Here is an 18,079-nt window from a genome sequence, read left to right on the forward strand (position 1 = left end):
CAATAGAGTTCTCCAATGCTCTCCAAATGTTTCAATTAAAGAAGCTAAAAATAGAACTTTTGACATTTATTTAAACTTTCAAAAGGAGGACAGAATGATGTGTCAATAAGAACAAAAAAAATTAAATTCTGTTTGTGACAAATACAGTTTGTTTTTCTGAGGTTGCTTTTGGCTTGCAGCAGTGCTGTTTGATTCTCCACACACATACCCAGAATCTTATTTTGATATGAGAAAATGTACGCATTTTTCTAGCTGCTCAAAACTTGACATCCTACATCGTCAGTGAAGAACAGGGACATGGCAACCTACATTTTTGTGTCTTTGGGCTCTTGGCTTTCTCCCAACACCGACATTACCTTCTGTTTCTGCTCTCAAAGGCCTGCATGCAGGAGGATGGGCTGTTTCTGTAATCACACTGCGCTCTCTCTTTTAGAGAGAAAGAGAGTGTGGCCCTATATTTATAAGAAGCTCTTAGCACGGCGTAAAAGCCTTTCCCTTTCTTCTGCATTAGAGAAAAGTAAGTAAAACCTAGTGGCACACTTTCTCTTTTATCTGCGGTATGTTGTTCCTCTGTCCAGCTTTTGGCTAAAATAGAGGGCTGCCTTAAAAAGTGTGGATTGTTTTATGTGGAGTTGAGCTGAGGTCGGTCTGAATCAGGCCACGGCTCCACTGACCCGATTGGGATTATTATTATTATTATGCTAATTTTAAATTAATTGTCATGATTAACAAAAGGCCACACCACTACACGTAATGATTTGAATGGTCTTGCACAGCACTCAAATCAACTGTTTCTCACTTAAAATATCAAGTGGCCCATGTTGTTCACCCCACATGTGACATTGACCTTTTTTGGGGTTTTAAGATTTATGGCTTTTTTTTTTTTGTCTTTTCCAAATAATATTTTATAAAAGAATTAAAAAGTGGTTTCCTTCCTATTTTCTTATTTTCTACACTAGACTCTTTCACAAAGCTTCACAAAATATAATCTCATTTAATAATGGCTAATGCAATGCACCCATGAATGATGCTGCATAGAACAGAATGATGTTGGAAGGTAAAAAAAAAAGTATTCACTGAGTTAGCAGTGAAGTCACAAACAAGTTATTATGGAGTCCTGCGTAATGACTAGGACTCATAATGACAGTATGGTTTGTAGTGATTGTGCAAGGCAGATCACGTTCACTACAACTGATAACTAAAATTATACTTAATGATACGCAAAGTGCTGTAGCTGCCTCTATAATTTTTTTCAGTGCTATTTGAACTAATTTTAGATTTCAACATCTGACAGTGACAGTTTCATCAGTTAGCATCGTTAACATGGTTCACATAAAAAGCTTAATTCATGCTTAAAACCAGGGAAAGACAAGCCAGATTTTGCCAAATCCTTCCACCTGGCATCATCTTAGCATTTCATCAGCTGCAGTGTGATCCACGACCAGCTGAGATTCTGTACGACAGTGCGGTCCCCTCCTCTGCAGTTTAGGTTGAGACCGCACTGTTAAAATGTTCATCAGGGTTTTAATGATTGGATTTGAGTTGTTGTATAGTGTTTACAGGTGGCAGTTGGTTATGGAACAGTTGTGGTTAGAATATTTATGTGTAAATGAAATTAAATGTGTTGGCACCAAGTTGCCGGATTCTTCACACCTGTTTTAGTACAGGTGCACACATTGTGTCATGTCATGCATTCACATATCTTTGCAGCATTTAAGCCATGTTAGATTTTACTGATTTGCCTGCAGCTTCCTTTTATCACTGTCTGAGAAATAATCAACAGTACCATTAACAGTATTGCATATACTGTTTACTCTATGCGGTAATCGCTGCCAGGTTGGCTTTCATTTTGACATGATTCATTGTCTGCTGTGAAGCACCCACAGAAAACAAGTGTAAACAAGCGGTGAGGGAGCCAGAGACGGAGGTGTGTGTGTGTAGGCAAAGTAACAAGGCAAAGTGGTTTCTGTGCTTGTCAAGACAAAGGTCAGAGGAGCCATTATAAGTCATCCCTCATAGTGCCCAGTGTATATCAGGCCTAATCAGCACAGAGCAAAGCTTTCAGCGCTGCTCCTGAGGCTGTCAGAGTGAGCTCTGCTCAATCCATAACCAGTGCAATCAAGCACGCACCGGCTGCAAGCCTAAAACACCAAGGACAATGTGTTCATACAGGCATACTGTTTTTAAGTTGCTTATCTCTATTGTTAGATGATATTATATTCTATTGTGTCATCTGGAAGGCGCACTGAATTAACAAGAGGTCCGGTGTTATATTTACTGGGGCATGGATTGCTGGTACTAATGACCTGTTTTCTCTGTACTAAGAAACTTTTGATCTTTAGTGTTTTGGCTTCTTCTCTGATCTACTAACTGAGCTCTGATACACCCACACTACTCTACCAGCCCAGAACCAAACACATGACAAACACAGTTAGTGCCTATTCAGTGATTATAGGGGAGCACTGAGCACATAAAGAGACAGATATTACCCTCAGGTTTAGATGGAGACCATCCAAACCAGGCTATATATGAATATTACGGCAAGAGCAGCTATTAAGAATGATGCCAAATTAATATCCTCTTTTGGATATGTGAAATGACAAATGTCTGATGTGCTTACAGTCTTGCACTAACCAAGTTTTTATTACTTGAACCCCCATCATCTCTAAAATATATATCTTTTTCTGCTTGTCCTTTTTAAGAGGACTTAAATGACCAGTGTTAATATACATACCTATACCATGATGACCAAGAAAATAGTGAAAGCTCACTGTAGAAGGAAGAATTTGACCATTTACATTGTGAAAATGTCTTTTAACCCAATGTTTCTGTGAGCAGGAACTCCAGCACAAACACACACATTTACTGTTTTCCCACACTGCCACTGTGCAGCAGCAGACAGCATTCAGTGCCGTGCTGGAGCCGTAAGCCATTGTAGTTTCAAGGAAAACAGGCAGTAGGGTTTTCTTTGGATTATTGAGAGTGCCTCTAAAAATGTTAATAACAACAGATATTTACTGCACTTGTACAGAGCTCCTAGTGATGCATTAGCAGTTTAACATTGATGGAGTGCTGTAAGTATGTGTAAAGTTGACTCTGCTGTGGTGGCCAGTGTCTGTCCCACTTGAGTCCAATGTGTTTGATAGTGTGACTCATGTAAACTGGATGATAAAAAAAGACAACCCCAGTGCAGGAGAGTGCCGCTGAAACATCAGGGACTAAAGATAGCGTGATAGAGGATGTGAAAAGTGAGAAGTAGAGTGAGTGTGAGTGCGTTTTACGCGCACATATTGCACATACATACATTGTGCAGGCAAGTGCGCGCGCAATGGTGATATGTTTGCATGTGTCAGATTGGGTTTTATTTTGGGTGACGGTCCTCGGGGGTGAACGTAAGGGAACGGGTGCTTGGTGGGCTGAAGGTCAAACATGATGCAGGGTAGAGCGAGTGAGTGCCCCTGGCCTCTTGCTCCTGCTGCGGCCTGGATATTATTCTGGTACACTGACCGGGGTTGTTTCTCCGACCCGGTGTTCTTGTTTTGCCTTTGTGTATCATACACAAGAAAGCGGGGAGCAATTTATGACAACAATGGAAAGCACAATTTGGCTAAATTGAGCTGGTGTACACCAGGGTTGTACAAAATTCAGAATTGAATGGAATTGCATATATTATGTATGATTACAACATGAATTTCATACAGATATTTTTGTATGGACTTTATCTACACAATACTTTATTATAGTAAATAGGCCTATTTTCAACATAAATTAACATTAAAAACATACCCTACAAAACAGATTGTTAAAATTGTGATAACTTCACAAGTTGTGAACATTTAGTAAACTCTAGTGAAATAGGCTAATTGAGGGCCAGCGCTGGTTTGTACTTTTAATTTACAGCAATATGCAAAATGATAACACACGTAAACACCTGTTGAGAAGGTATTTAGTGTTGCAGACAAGATATTTAGACCAACGAACGTGATGCCGCCTCAATGGCAAAACATTTGAGGAACTGTTGAACATTAGATGCAACAACTTTATCCTGTAAGGCAGCCTACTTTAATAAATGACCATTGCATTTACCAAAACATTGTTTCATTTTATTACTTTAAACAATAAAGATATTGCTACTTATTCAACATAAAGGGAATGTACGACTAATGTTACTGTCTGCTCTTCCATTAGGAAGAAAAATGTATGTGAAACATCATTATCACTGATATGTGATAAGAATGAATTTCTCTGAATTCCGATTGAATTGAATTAAATTTAGAAATTCTGATTTTTGCACAACCCTGGTGCGCACTCAAGTATTTGACTACAGTTTGATTTGATTACAGTGTTTCTTACAATTTGAGTATCTGAAGTGTTTTGTTACTAGATGTGCCAGTAAAAATAAGGCTCTAACCTGCAGACTCATAGATGCCTTCAACCCATTTACACTGTCCTTTAATTGTCACTACATAGGAAAATCATAGGTATAAATAATACAGTTTGCTATGGTGTGGTGCATGCTGACTCACTGGCACACTCATGGCTTTGACATCAATAATTTTATTAGCAACACCTGTGCTTTTTACTCAATATGTCTGCTGTGTGCAGCTTGTTTTTATTAGTCATTCCATTATGTCAAATTGTTTTTTAAATGCAGGAAAATCGAGCATTTTATGTTCGACAGCATAAAAGAAAATCAGGGTTAGTAAAGGCTGCTTTGTTACAGCAGTTACTTTTTGTCTACAATACCAACTAAACAAGGTTTGATTGCTGCTTAAACAGATTGCTGACAAAGCTATTATGGGATATTCATAGATTGTGCTCATAGATTGTGTTGGTCATTTTGTGTGGGTGCTTTACAGGCGTTCACAACAGGAGCAGGTCTTCCTATGAGCCAGGCAAGATGCCATCCAAGTATTCAAAGAACAGATACTATAAAGGTTCTGCCTTCTGCAAAACCTTTCTGTGTGAGATTTAACAATGATAAACTTACAAATCTGTAAAAACTGTTTTTTGAATTGAGTCCTTGGTAGGATTTAGTGTTCCCTGACTCCTGACCAGTCCCACAGTAAGATTCAACGCCACAGAATCCCAGAAAAGCTGTTAAGTATCATTTGTGGTACCTCAGTCATTTGTAATTCACTCTCTCAGTCAGCCATAACTCAAAACACCATCATGTCTTTTAGTGCTCTGCAGACTAACACTCCCTTTTCTATTACAGTGCAGACACCTTGTGTTAGAGGGCAAATGTTATTTTGAGGTTGGACACCATGAAGACCAAGAATGTGAGTTCGGTGTATTTGTATGAGGTAGACGCAGCAGTTGTAATAGTTAAAATATCCACACTGCAATATTAAAATGAACAAATTAACCATATAATTACCTTACAAAGTCACTTCACACAGCTAATCAAATCCAGTTACATAATAGTATTTAAACCCCCAACATATCTATAGCTGTTTAAAGATAGCGGCGTCTTTGTGTTGCTTTATACAGTTCCTCCCCCACACCTTCAGATGAGAGCTTAGGGGAAATTTAATTTTATTTTTTCTCTTTGATCCGTGATTATAATCAGTTTTGTGCTTAAGAAACGACGGCTCTCCTTCAACAGACAGCATCTCGCCACCGCCCTGCTGCACAAGGGCTGATTATGAAACTGTAAGATTTAGGATGTTTTGTAAGCCAATGTGTTATTCATCCTTAGTCATGCTCCTGTGATTCTATTTAAATCAAGATTGTTTTTCTGGTTCAATCAGTCTAAAAAAAGAAGTGTTCAAGAATAGAACAACAGCAGAATCATCTCTTATTTAAGCAAAGTATAAATGGAGTCTCATGAACTGAGGCATAAATGCAATCATGCCGTCCATGAAATAAGATAAATGTTGTGCAGATGATTGCTTTTAGGCATGAATGTGTAACATTAAGGAGCTGAAATGAAGCCACAGGCAGCAGGAAGTTTAGTAAAGCTGATTGTGTAGAATAAAAAGGGAAGCAGCCCATTTTTGGATCTGTAACTGTCTTTTTGGGGCATTGTAAAAATGGAAAGCTCACGCTGTGTTGTTGGTGGAAGTGTGGTATAAATCCTGTCCCTTTCTTTTACCTTTCTGTTTACTTACATAACTCTGTCTACAAAGCTGGCTCCCCCTGTGGGATTGTTTTTAAAAGGTGTTTATTGGGTGAGAGGTGTGGAGAACAGCATTCAAATCAATTTCTCCTGCTTGTCATTTACAGAAAAGAACTATTGACAGCTTATCCGCTTGTTTTTTTTTTTTGCTGCAAGAGAAACAATCACTTATGTGCTGCATCAGTGTAATTTTGTGTATATTTCAGTTTTTCTTTAGATCCTTCATTTGTTGGTTTTGTTCATTTTCTCTCGTGAGTTTCTTCCATCTCATAAATCTGCTCAAGTTAATGGCGTCTGGGGGCCCGTGTGGCAAGCTGCGTCTGTCATTTGTACGGTGGGAGCATCTGTTGCTCTGGTGGGTGTGCGGTTGTCTGAACCAGATCTGAAAGCTATAGCATATAAGCATATTTTCCTTTTTATATTTAGTTTGCTTTTGGGCCACACTTTTAAGTTTCCAATCTCATCACACCAGCATACCACTTGTGCTCATATCAGTTGCTATGAGAATCCCACATCTTTCAATTAGATCTGTTTGAAGTGAAAGAATAGAGAGCCCATTCTATCCTCTGGTGAAGAGTCTGTGATTTCTTTCTTCCTCTTTGTTTGCCTGCCTCAGAAAATGGCACCCATCTCTCAAAGCTCTGTGTTGTCTTCGAAGCTCTGAGACTGCCTTGGGTCATTCCTTGCCCTGTTTTTTTTTTCCTTCTTTGTTGTGTCTGGTATTCTAGCAGTGGCGATGACTGCATATGGGTCGGAGAGTCCGCTAACCCATCCAAAGATTTGACCTGATTTCAAAGCAAAGCAATCAGTGGAACCATCGGCACGTGTCGCTCTGCTTCCTCCTCCTCTCCCTCTGTCTCTGTCTCTGTCTCTCTCACACAGCTATACAACAGCTCATCTCTGCAGCTCCTAAGCTGCTGGACTGGGTTAAAACGTTCAACAGCTGCTGGTGGCCCAACAGATGTAGGCTATAAACCAAAAACATACAATGTTTGGTACAGTCAGCGTTATGCTGTTTGTTGAAGGGCTCTGTTCATAAAGCAGGTTTTTCCAATTTTATTTAGCCTACAGTGTGTTTTATATGAGACATACACAACTACAACAGCCATAGCAATACTGACAAATAATGATGGCATTTATGTTTCTTAAACTTGGACTTAAATCTAAACCCTGTTGGAGGCTATTTGTTCCTCAGATACGCTTTTGTTGTTGTGAGCTTCAAACAGATGCATATCCACTGTATATAAGACTCCTGCAAGATGCATCCCCAGCATCCATAGTGGTCTAGAAATCATAAATTCAGCTTTAGTATCAATCCTGCAATGTAAAATCTCATTTCACCTACAGACCTACGCAACAGCATTGTCCACTGTGCCACCAATGTCATCTACACTCAACAAAAATATAAACGCAACACTTTTGTTTTTGCTCCCATGTTTCATGAGATGGACTTGAAGATCTAAACTTCATTCCAGATACACAATATTACCATTCCTCTCAAACATTGTTCACAAATCTGTCTAAATGTGTGATAGTGAGCACTTCTGCTTTGCTGAGATAATCCATCCCACCTCACAGGTGTGCCACATCAAGATGCTGATCTGACATCATGATTAGTGCACAGGTGTACCTCAAACTGCCCACAATAAAAGGCCACCCTGAAATGTGCATTTTGTTTCTGCTTTATTGGCGGTCTGGGGACTCAGAACCAGTCAGTATCTGGTGTGACCACCATTTGCCTCATGCAGTGCAACACATCTTCTTCACTATCACACATTTAGACAGATTTGTGAACAATGTTTGAGAGGAATGGTAATATTGTGTATCTGGAATGAAGTTTAGATCTTCAAGTCCATCTCATGAAACATGGGAGCAAAAACAAAAGTGTTGCGTTTATATTTTTGTTGAGTGTAGTAACCATCAGAAAGCAACGATTCATCATCCATTGTAATTTCTCAGAGCTCTATGTCAGCATCTTTACCTGCTTTGAACTATAGTTCCTGAAACATAAATATATCTAATGCGAAAGATTATAAAGAAAGTGACATTGTAGTGATTTGTGAATTGTTCTCAAAAAAATGTTTGTTGTGTCCTTAAAAACGGTTGTATCATAATTGACAGTTTGTAAATATCTCCGACAAATGTGACAATCACAATTTCCAAAAATGGGAAGACCTACAATCAGCAACAGAATGTGTGACGAAGTATCTGCCAGAGTAGATGAAAATGAGTTCTCAGGTTCGTCTGGCTCCCAGGATACCAATCCATTTATTGACTAATAGTTTTAGCCCCCAACACTGACCTCATTATACATAATGAGGTCCTCATTATACATAATGAGGTCATAACATAATATACATAATAGGCCAATCCACCGACTATCAACATAGACTTTAAAGAATAATGCAGTATTGTTTTGGTGTCTGAAAAGATGATACTGCGTTGGGTTTAGTGCATCTCTGTTTCAAAGCTGCTGCAAATTGTCATAATTTGTATTAAAGTCATACGCTAAAGCCTCACCCTCCTTTTGTCCAAAGTATTTGAGAAAACAATAACTCATCCTAAATATTTAATAAAAATAAAGTTTTGGCAAAAAACATCCTTTATTGTTTTATTTGTTTTTTTTTTTTAGCGCAAAATAGTTCAGCTTAAATTAGCATGTGCTAGCAATGATTGATATGTTGATGGCTGCATGCATTCACATCACCTTCTCCTGCCTGCGCTCCACCCAATTGTAAAGTAAATTGATATTTATAATTCTATTTCTATGGCTGCATGTGTCATGTTCCCATTATAATATTAATTAGCCTAAGAGTCAGAGCTGACCTCTGGGAGTTGTCTATCACTATTAATTATAGCTTGATTGCCAGAAGTCATGTAGAAGTCCATGAAGATTTTTCACATTTTACACAGCAGCAGCAGCAGTAGCAGAAGCAGCAGTAGCAGGCACCTCCCCGTGCCTCACATTTCATCCTGTCACCTCATCAAACTACCATATAAATCAAGTTTGGAGTGTTGAGCGAGGCTACTTGTGTTTGTCATTTACAGTTGATGTGCGGGTCAGCTCATCCTCAGGTATTCATGCTGTCCTCTGCACCTGGCTGGACCTCTCTCTCTCCCTCTCCCTTGCTCTCTGTCTGTCTCTTTCTATTTTCACTCACCCGCTCACTACTTTTATTCCATCCCTGCCCATCCTGGCTCTCTGTGCTCCTCTGTTCTTCCCCCGCTCTTTCTCACCTACACTCTGTAGATCTGTCTCTCTGCCCTGTAGACATTCTTTTATCCTCCCATCCCTCTGTCTCCCTCTGGCTCCCTGCGCCTGTACTTGGCTGCTTGCTTTATAAATAGCTTGGCCTAGATTACAGCAGCTGCATTGGCGCTGGCACCACGCGTTGGTTTGGCTGGGCCAAGCAAGGTAGCCCGTTGTACTGAGAGTTTGGCAGCGAAAGGATGCAGGGTTTGTGTTCGGGCATGCATGTAGAGTCTGCAGCCTATCTGCATTCCTGCAGTGTCATGGAGCTTTTATGCATGTTTGCACAGACACACCCTCACACGTGTCTGAACATACTGTACATTTGACGCAGTTTTGTGTTGATGCTCACCATGCTTTGATTCTGTATGTGCATCAACATACATGTATGCATCATCAGCATATGTATTTCAGCCTACCATGATGATCCACTGCCCTGATTCTACCCCACCCCTCCCTCCCTCCTGCTCCTCTGCAGAGCTCCACTTCAGAATACAAATTCTGCTCGTCAGTAAGTCTAAGACACAGCGACTCATCCTTTGAGTATCTCTGCTGCCTGCTCCCCTTCTCATCTTTTATGAAGTGCTCCATGAACGTTAGACTCTGCAAAAACTAGGTTTCTGCCATTTCACCGGCTGCCTTTATCTGATGATTCATACTGCATGTATTCAATTATTTCTACATGGTTATAACGGAACTGAAGTTATTGAAAGAAGAAAGCACCCAGTTTCCCCACATCAAGCCACCTTTTTTATATACCATATTTGGTATATATATATATATATAATACAGGCCAGCTTTTATCGCAACTCAGGATAGGAGATTTTTTTTTGCTCCAAACACTGGTGACACTCATACTATTGTAACAGTATTTGTTCACGAACACAGCATCTCAAAGGTTGAAATAATTTCGAGAAATCTTTGAAATGAAAAGATGGTGAAGCTTTATATTTTCCTGCGTGGAGTCTTGTTTTTTGGGGGTGCGCTGACTGTGAGACCTAACAGAGAGAATTGTGAATGAGGAGAAGAGAATTGAGAATGAGGAGGAGGAGGAGCAGAGGCATGGAATGAGGCCAGAGAGGAGGAAGAAAAGTGCTTCATCATCTGCAGCGATCTATCCTGCTTACCAGCCAGGACAAGAGAAACGAATCGACGCGGTGCTTTAACAATCGAAAACAGTCATGTGTACATGCAGTGCACTGGTATGCTAATGGCAGGATACAGCAGCAAGCCCTATTATGCCCTATATAAAACCTTCATCATATTGTTAATAGACTTTTTCATTTAACACCATTACTACTACTTGTAAACATCGCATCAATTTGCATTCCATCTGTGTGTTCCTTTTTGTGTAATTAGCTAAGCTATTCCAGAATCTTGCCATCGATCTTTCCACTAACTGCAGACTCTGCCTATAGGAACACACTGGCTGGGAATAACTGCTCCACAATGCAGCTTCCTTGTAAAACTGCATTACTGTGGGGGGAAAAGTAGCTTGCATTGACAGGGATTCATACTCAGACTCAGAGTAAAAGTCCACCACGTTGCATGCCCAATCACCGTCTCCCCCCCCCCCCCCCACCTCCTTACTCTGACAATTGCATTTTTATTGGTTCCATGTTCATATGAGGAGCAATACGATCATATGTTACATTTACGGTTATGTTTTCAGCCCCAAATACAACATAATGTGCTCTGAGAAGCAGCCAACAAGGAAATAAATGTCAGGTATGTGTGGGGCATGGCATACCTGTCTGTGTGTTTGAACCAAGAAGCAGAGGGATGTGCAGGATGAGTCATCGAGACATAAAGACATATAACAACATTTATATTCGATTAATTCAGATTCAGAAATCTTTATTTGTCCCCGGAGGGCAAGTTACGGCACAAGTGAGCTTATTATGTAAGATACAAATACAAATGTATACAAGTAACCATGCCGCATATGTTATGACTATTCAAAATGTCCATGGACAATGTAAACAAACTATAAATAACGTGATTAAAGTGCAAATGTAAACAGTAAACAGTAGTTACAGGGAATACATGTTATAGCCCAGGTGAAAGGGGTGATGAATAAATACAATGGTAATGGTGACCTATAATGCAGGCCTGGGCTCAAATCACTGCACATCAGCAAGCATCTGCTCAACTGTGAGGTTTCCTTGAGCAAGACGGCACTATCTGTGTTTGACCCAGTGCTTTGTAAATAGGGGCAAGTGAAAAAAGAATTTTCCAACAAGGCATAAATAAATGATCACAACCTTTGGTGGGCTAAGACTACATTAGCTCCCAGAAAACAGAGTCATTTTAAAAGAAAAGGCGCACCGCCGTATCACTTCTGAGCTTGTGATTAATGAGCTGTGCTGCTGATTTTGAAATAATATCTAAACCTGTCCTGCCCGCTCATACTACTGTGACTTAAAAGAATAAAACAGAATCACTCCCAGCAGATGAAGCAGCTGCTGTTCAGGCTCAGGCTAGCATCTCTCAGAGTCTGATGCATGGTATTTTTTGGCATTTACAGGCAGATTTTTCCAGACTGACTGATGCTGTCTGCTGGAGGAATGTCACAGTCATCCACACATATCTTTCTCCGTCTGCTGTGTGTGGACAATGCCTGACACACACAGACATAAATAGCCCTCACTGCCTAGAGCTGCAATATTAATGGCTTATAGGGACTTAGCTGTCTCGGCTGGTCCGGCAATTATTATTATGAGGGAGAGGCATGATCTGAGTGATGGAAAGAAGACATGGTTTGTTAGCATATTATGCAACGGCATAATGTCTGTGGGAATATTTGAAATGACTAGTCCTCAGCTGGAATGGAAACTCAGTGCATCATTATAATTAAGCCAAAGGAGCCATGGCAGCAGTGGTACCATCAGCTTCATCAGCTGCTTTACTGTGAGTGATAAAGAGCCACAGCACACTTAATCTACAGTCAACAAGTCAGCACTAAAAAGTACAGTACAGCCCACCAAAAAAAAGTTTCCAGGATCAGCAAGCGCAAATCATGAAAGCTCAAATGAATTCATTTTGAAGTGCGTAAGCCTGAAGCCAAAGACCATGTCAACCGAAGGCAAGTACAGTATCTTCAGAGCATGCGGCCGACACGCATGGTTATGTAATTGTGTCTTGTCGAGGGCAGAAAAAAAGCATAGTAGATGCATTCAGCAAGCAGCATGTGTGGGTAATCCAGTAATTTGAGCTCATGAGGCAGTATTTCATGTTACGTGTTATGAGGAAGAAGCTACTCAAATATACTGTGTATGATTGTTCACTGCTACACACGGGATGAGCAGAAAAACTGTCTGATATGTTTTCTCGCATGCCGACACTTTGCAATAACTTCTTAGCACCCCTCACGTAGCTGCGATATCCACCTCTTTCTGTTCAACACTTTTGCTTTTATTGGCAAGTATGCAAAGAAGCTGGGGGGTCATTTCATGTCACGGTCACGTCTATATTTACATGACCTTGTGTTGCTTAGTTGCACAACAGGCACAAGGAGGCAATCAAAGGCAAATCAGGCCAAAGAAACTTCAGCTGTGGCAATATACAAAGTGAAATGACAGCAGGCGACCTGACACCACTCACTCAGGCCATTGCAAGTGTCATGGACTAAAAAGTTGTCATTAGTCAAAAATTATAGTGGTGACAGACCGCCCTGTGATTTTTTTTTTGACTGCTCCCATATAGGGCAATTAGTATAGTAGGCTAGATGTGTTGATTTAGCTTATTTATTTTCTAAAATTTAATGATAAATTAGGTTATATCAATGTAATCAATATCCATTTTAATACGCTCCACTTCTCCCAATATCGCCTCCTTAATTGACTTTTCATTCACGACTTGCATGTGTCACAGCGTCGTTCAAAGGTAATGGCTGATGCACACATGTACAGTTTACCGAAAATGCTTGTGACACATTTGTTTTTCTCTCTCTCACACACACACTCACATAAAATACAAGAAAAAGCGGAATAAACCGGACCGTGGATTCTGCAGTGGCCCTGCACGGTTCGTCGAGCACTGTAGTGGCGTAAAACACGACGAACGTGAGGATGGTAATGACGTCAATGTGGAGCTAGAGAGAGAGAGAGAGAGGGGGGAAGAGAGGTACAGAGAGAGAGAGAGAGGGGGGAAGAGAGGTACAGAGAGAGAGAGAGAGAGAGAGAGGCAGAGTTTGTGCGTCTGCGGCTGCAGCATCACTCTTAGCAGCGCGGTAGTGCAGCGAGGAGTCCAGCAGCAACTCTCCCAGCTCAGAAGCAGCGAGCAGAAACAGGCAGAGCGTCGGACTTTTAACCCCAACTTTTTGGAGGAAGAAGCCACCAGACGCTTTCAGTGCGTTCTTGCTAAAGAGGAAAAGAAAGACTTTTACTCCATTTCTTTTTTTTTTTTTTTTTATTTAACCCCAGCCACACAAGGGAATGCCATCGATAAATATGAAACTGGAGATGGTGACCATCATCGCCTGCGAAGTAGACACCGAGGTGTTTACGTCAGACAAAATGCAGGTACGGTTTTTTTTTTGCCCTCGAAACGCATCAGAGCGTGCTGGTTTGTGCCCTTGCGCTGCCGACCTACTGACTGCATGCTGTCCTGTAGAAGTGTGCAATGCATGTCTCGGTGACGTTGAATGCAGCCCTCTCCCTCTCATTCTTTCAGACGAGGATTTTTATCAATGGAAGCCGCAGCTCGCCAAGACGCACGTCCCGCGCCGCGCGCGCAGGGCACACAGTGATTGACGCTGGATGAATTGCAAAAAATAGGAGAGAGAAGAGTAGGACACAACCTACATTTAAAAAAAAAAAAAAAAAGACCCTCAATGCGCCAATTGTGATATCATCGTGTGTCAAGTTTAACAGCGGCAGGGGGGGGTTTGATGCGCAAGTTGAATGGGAGGGTGTGATGAATTGTCCATGCAAGACACATGCAAGGAAAGGAGTGAGGCAGTTTTTAGACGCAGTGGCGGACAGACCCATCTTCTCCCCCCTCTGTGTCTCTCCTCTCTCCTCATCACAGCAGCACTGCAGTTGCACCTGGCTAGACAATACAATAACAGCTACAGGAGAATTTGAACAATTATCACATAAATGTTCAAATGCCGTTGTGTTTTCCTCCCCTTGGAGCACATTTAGTTTGCTAACTCCCTGCAGTGATATTTTATTGATTGGTCCAAAGCCCAGGTACCGTGCAGGTATTTGCCATTCTGCCTGTCCTGAAAGCAGTTGCACTTAAATGTGTTCAAAGTGAGCTCCAGGACCCCACCTTTGGCACTGCAACATGCCAATTTTGGGGCTTAAAAGGCCACACAGATGGTCTGCCAAAGCTTGGCTCACCCGCTAAACCCTTTGGAAATTCCATGTCAGAATATATTCCCTCACCTGCTGGCTGCTTGTCTGCTTGTCTGATTTGACTCATCACCAAAGAGGCAGAAAGAGATGGAGGAAGGGAAGCTTTATTGCAAGTCAGTCGATCAAGGTCCATGTAGACACGCATACCTACAGGTTATTATGAATAGCCAGTGTAAGTTATTATGTGGCATGAACACCCATTTGTCTTCCTCCATGTTTTTTTGAAGGCATGTTTGATTCCCAGTCGCCCCGCCCACCTCATTCAGCCATATTTTAGTGCTTCTTATTGCAGTTCTACTCATCTTAGTTGCACCCAGAAAATGGCTTGTGATGACACAATGTGCATGTGATATTTCTTCCATGTTGCTGCTCTGCTCATATGAACACAGTTGACCGCTGACTCACCCTGTGGTCTGCGTTCCCCCAGTGAGACAGGCAGCTGCTGTGTTTGCTCCCAACTCTCATTACAGTTTGTAACCACTGCAGACCAGCCAAGGTGAAAGACAGCAGCGTGCCACCCTGCAGTTGTTATCTAATTATAGGATGGTAGGTCATCATCTTCAAGATTTCTGAGGGAATGTCAGGGCGTGCTGTGGAGCCTCAGAGGTGTTGTTTTTGTAGATTATTGTCACATGGCAACACATTGCGTGATGTGTAGGGTTAGACAGGTCATCAGTTTCATTTTGCTATAGTAACGTCATCCAGGGGAAGGACAGTATGATCAGAGGGCACGGGTCTTCACCAAAGCCTTCTGTCAGACAGCTCTTATCAGGCTGTGTCTCCCAGACTCAGCAAAGGAGGGGTCTGTGCACAATTAAAAGAGCAGACACAGGGTTGACTTTCTAACGGCACAAAGAACACTATTAATCCCGGTTTCTGGCACATAGGGAGTGATGGAGAGCGCTGGGGGAGAGGTCAGATTAAAGCAGGGCACGTGGGGAGTGGCCTCTGATTGAGCTCACCTCCCTGTCAGCCTGCTCTTGTTTTTATTATCATTCAACAAGATCTGAGCCCGCCTAAGGCCGCGTTTTTTTTTTTTTTATTAATATGCCTAAATCTGACGATGAGATACAATAATCGGACTCCTATTTTCTTGTTTCGGGTGACCTAATATGCAGATTGCTGCTATTTATAGACCTTTAAAAGACAGATTAGGCAGTACACTTGGTATTTGAAAGGGTGCCATAAAGGAAATAAGTGAATGGTAGGTTTTTAATTAGATGAGATGCTGTGGTTCTTTGGAGCCATTGTTTTGACACGGTTGAAATGGCTTGCCCACGCCTTGGCTCTGTTCCTGCTGGTTACATCGTTAATGAGCCAAACAGAGAGGCTCCGGACAGGACAGGTTGTTGTTAGAATAATGACAGAGCCGATGGCAGTGTACAGTAGGAAAGTGCTCCGGAGAAGACAAAAGGGACTATTGTTGTGGTGAAGCCGAGCTGTGGATTGGCGCTGTAGTATATTATGGCATGTTCGTCACAGCACTGTCGTTACCTGGAAAATCTAGAGGCATCAGCAGATGATAGCACAGGACACATGGTGAAGGTCATAGCATGTTGGCAGGAAGGGAATGCAACAGAGCACAACCAGGTCTTTGCATGAGTTGATACTGACATTTACATCTAATGTATTCATTTATCCACTTGCCAGTTTGATGATTGCCTATTTATTTGGCCTTTTATATACATATAAATAATTAATAAGCCTGTCAGACGACTCTTTCTCTTGTCAAGTGCCTCTCTAGCTTCAAACTTCCGCTGAATGAAATCTGCTTCTTCTTTGAATTGTGAGGCATTTAATACACCAAGGTTCTGTGAGGAAAAAAAAAAGGCTTTGGACACCGTGACCCCATCACACTTTATTATAGAGACTTGTCATAAAAACACTACTCAAGCTGCAGCACAAGCTGAGGACAGCTATTTTCTACTTATTCCTGCTCTCCCACACACAGAAGACTGTAGTAACACAGTCAGACACACTCCACAGTCACACACTCCAACCACAACAGTGAGTCAGCGAACTCACAGACCTACAGACAAACACCTCCGTCAGCAAACACAACTCCAGGAGAACTTTCCATCCGCCTGGGTCACTTTCCATTTGTCCTCCCGTCCGTCCGTCTGTCTGTCATTTGTGTTATTTGTCTGTTCTCAGGCTTCATTTTTCACAGATATGATGCTGGTTAAGTGGAAGGAGGACAGATTTGATGACTAATCTGTTATTTGTAGTTTAGCAAAACTGAAGCGCTGATGTCTGTGTTGTTTTCATTCTTTCCCACTGTCTTTTTAAATTTGCAATCTTATATAACACGTTGTCATTCCCTTTTATTTCTAAAAGTTATTTTCAGCAGCATAGCAAGGCTCCAAACAGTGTGCCATTCCATTACTTCTCAAATATAGAATATTAGATTTTACTTTTTTTAAACTGTACAGGTAAACCGTTCACTCTCTTGTTCTCATCAACCATGAATTAGATTTAAATGTGACTCCCATTTAATAACGCTGGTTTGATGCACTCTGCACAGTTGCTGGGTGAAGGCAGGAGGCAGAGGAGCAGACGGGGTGGATGTAGACGGCGATGGTGTCATGTTCTGTGCTGGTAGGAAACCAGATCTGTATCCTGGCAGGGTTGAGCGATCCTTGGTCTGAGCAGTGGGCTCAGGTGTGCACACTCCCCCAAGTCTGGGCACTAAGCAGGTGGAGATGGGTAGTTCACATTTGCCTGAAACCCTAGAGAAGTGCTGGGGCTCAGGTGTCAGCTAAAGGTTAGCGCTGCGTCCGTTAGGGTGACGTATAACAAAGGACAGTCTCCTGGGTGGAGTGTCTAGTTACCATGTGGCCAAGAAGACACGAGTATGAAGTGATAAGATTAGAAGCAAAGAAAAAAAAGGTCTTGCGATGGAATGTAGAGGTCCGCAATTTTCCTCCCGCCATCCAATCATGGGCAGTTGTTATTGAAGTTAGAGGTTGAACACAATTTTCATGTCAGAATTTCCAATTGGATTTCCAGGCCAACACAATAGTCACTGCACCTAAAATAGCAACGTCAAACCAATTACCTTGGAAAAATACTGTAAGGCTTAAGACCAGTATATAAACCAGATAAAACAGTGTTCAGCAAACATAATAAATCATGCATCTATGTGCCTAAGTCTTGTCTACAGCTTTGAGTCAATTTCAAAATGACTGTAAACTTGACAAAAAGTTAGAGCAGATAATTTAAAGATATAACCCTAGACCCATTTTCCCACCTACATCCTTTTTCAGAGCAGCATAATATACACCCGGCTCTTAAAGAGTGGGAAAAAGTCAAGAGGTCTTTTAGAAAAGGGAAGCTTCTCCATCA

The 18,079-nt window shown here is 41.5% G+C and overlaps 1 protein-coding gene across 2 annotated transcripts in view; it reads left to right on the top strand.

Annotated features, from left to right (window-relative positions):
- Positions 1-18,079, top strand: part of rcan3 (regulator of calcineurin 3) — a 33,909-nt gene that overhangs the window by 2,325 nt on the left and 13,505 nt on the right. The window contains exon 3 of one of the 2 annotated variants that reach the window (XM_028396295.1): positions 13,796-13,894. The exons of the other annotated variant lie outside the window; for it this stretch is intronic. Coding sequence (XP_028252096.1) covers positions 13,796-13,894 — 99 coding nt within the window. The remainder of the gene's footprint in view (positions 1-13,795; positions 13,895-18,079) is intronic. 2 annotated transcript variants of the gene reach the window in all.

This window comes from Parambassis ranga, chromosome 22 (assembly GCF_900634625.1).
Source record: "Parambassis ranga chromosome 22, fParRan2.1, whole genome shotgun sequence".
In the NCBI taxonomy this organism is placed as follows: Eukaryota; Metazoa; Chordata; class Actinopteri; family Ambassidae; genus Parambassis; species Parambassis ranga.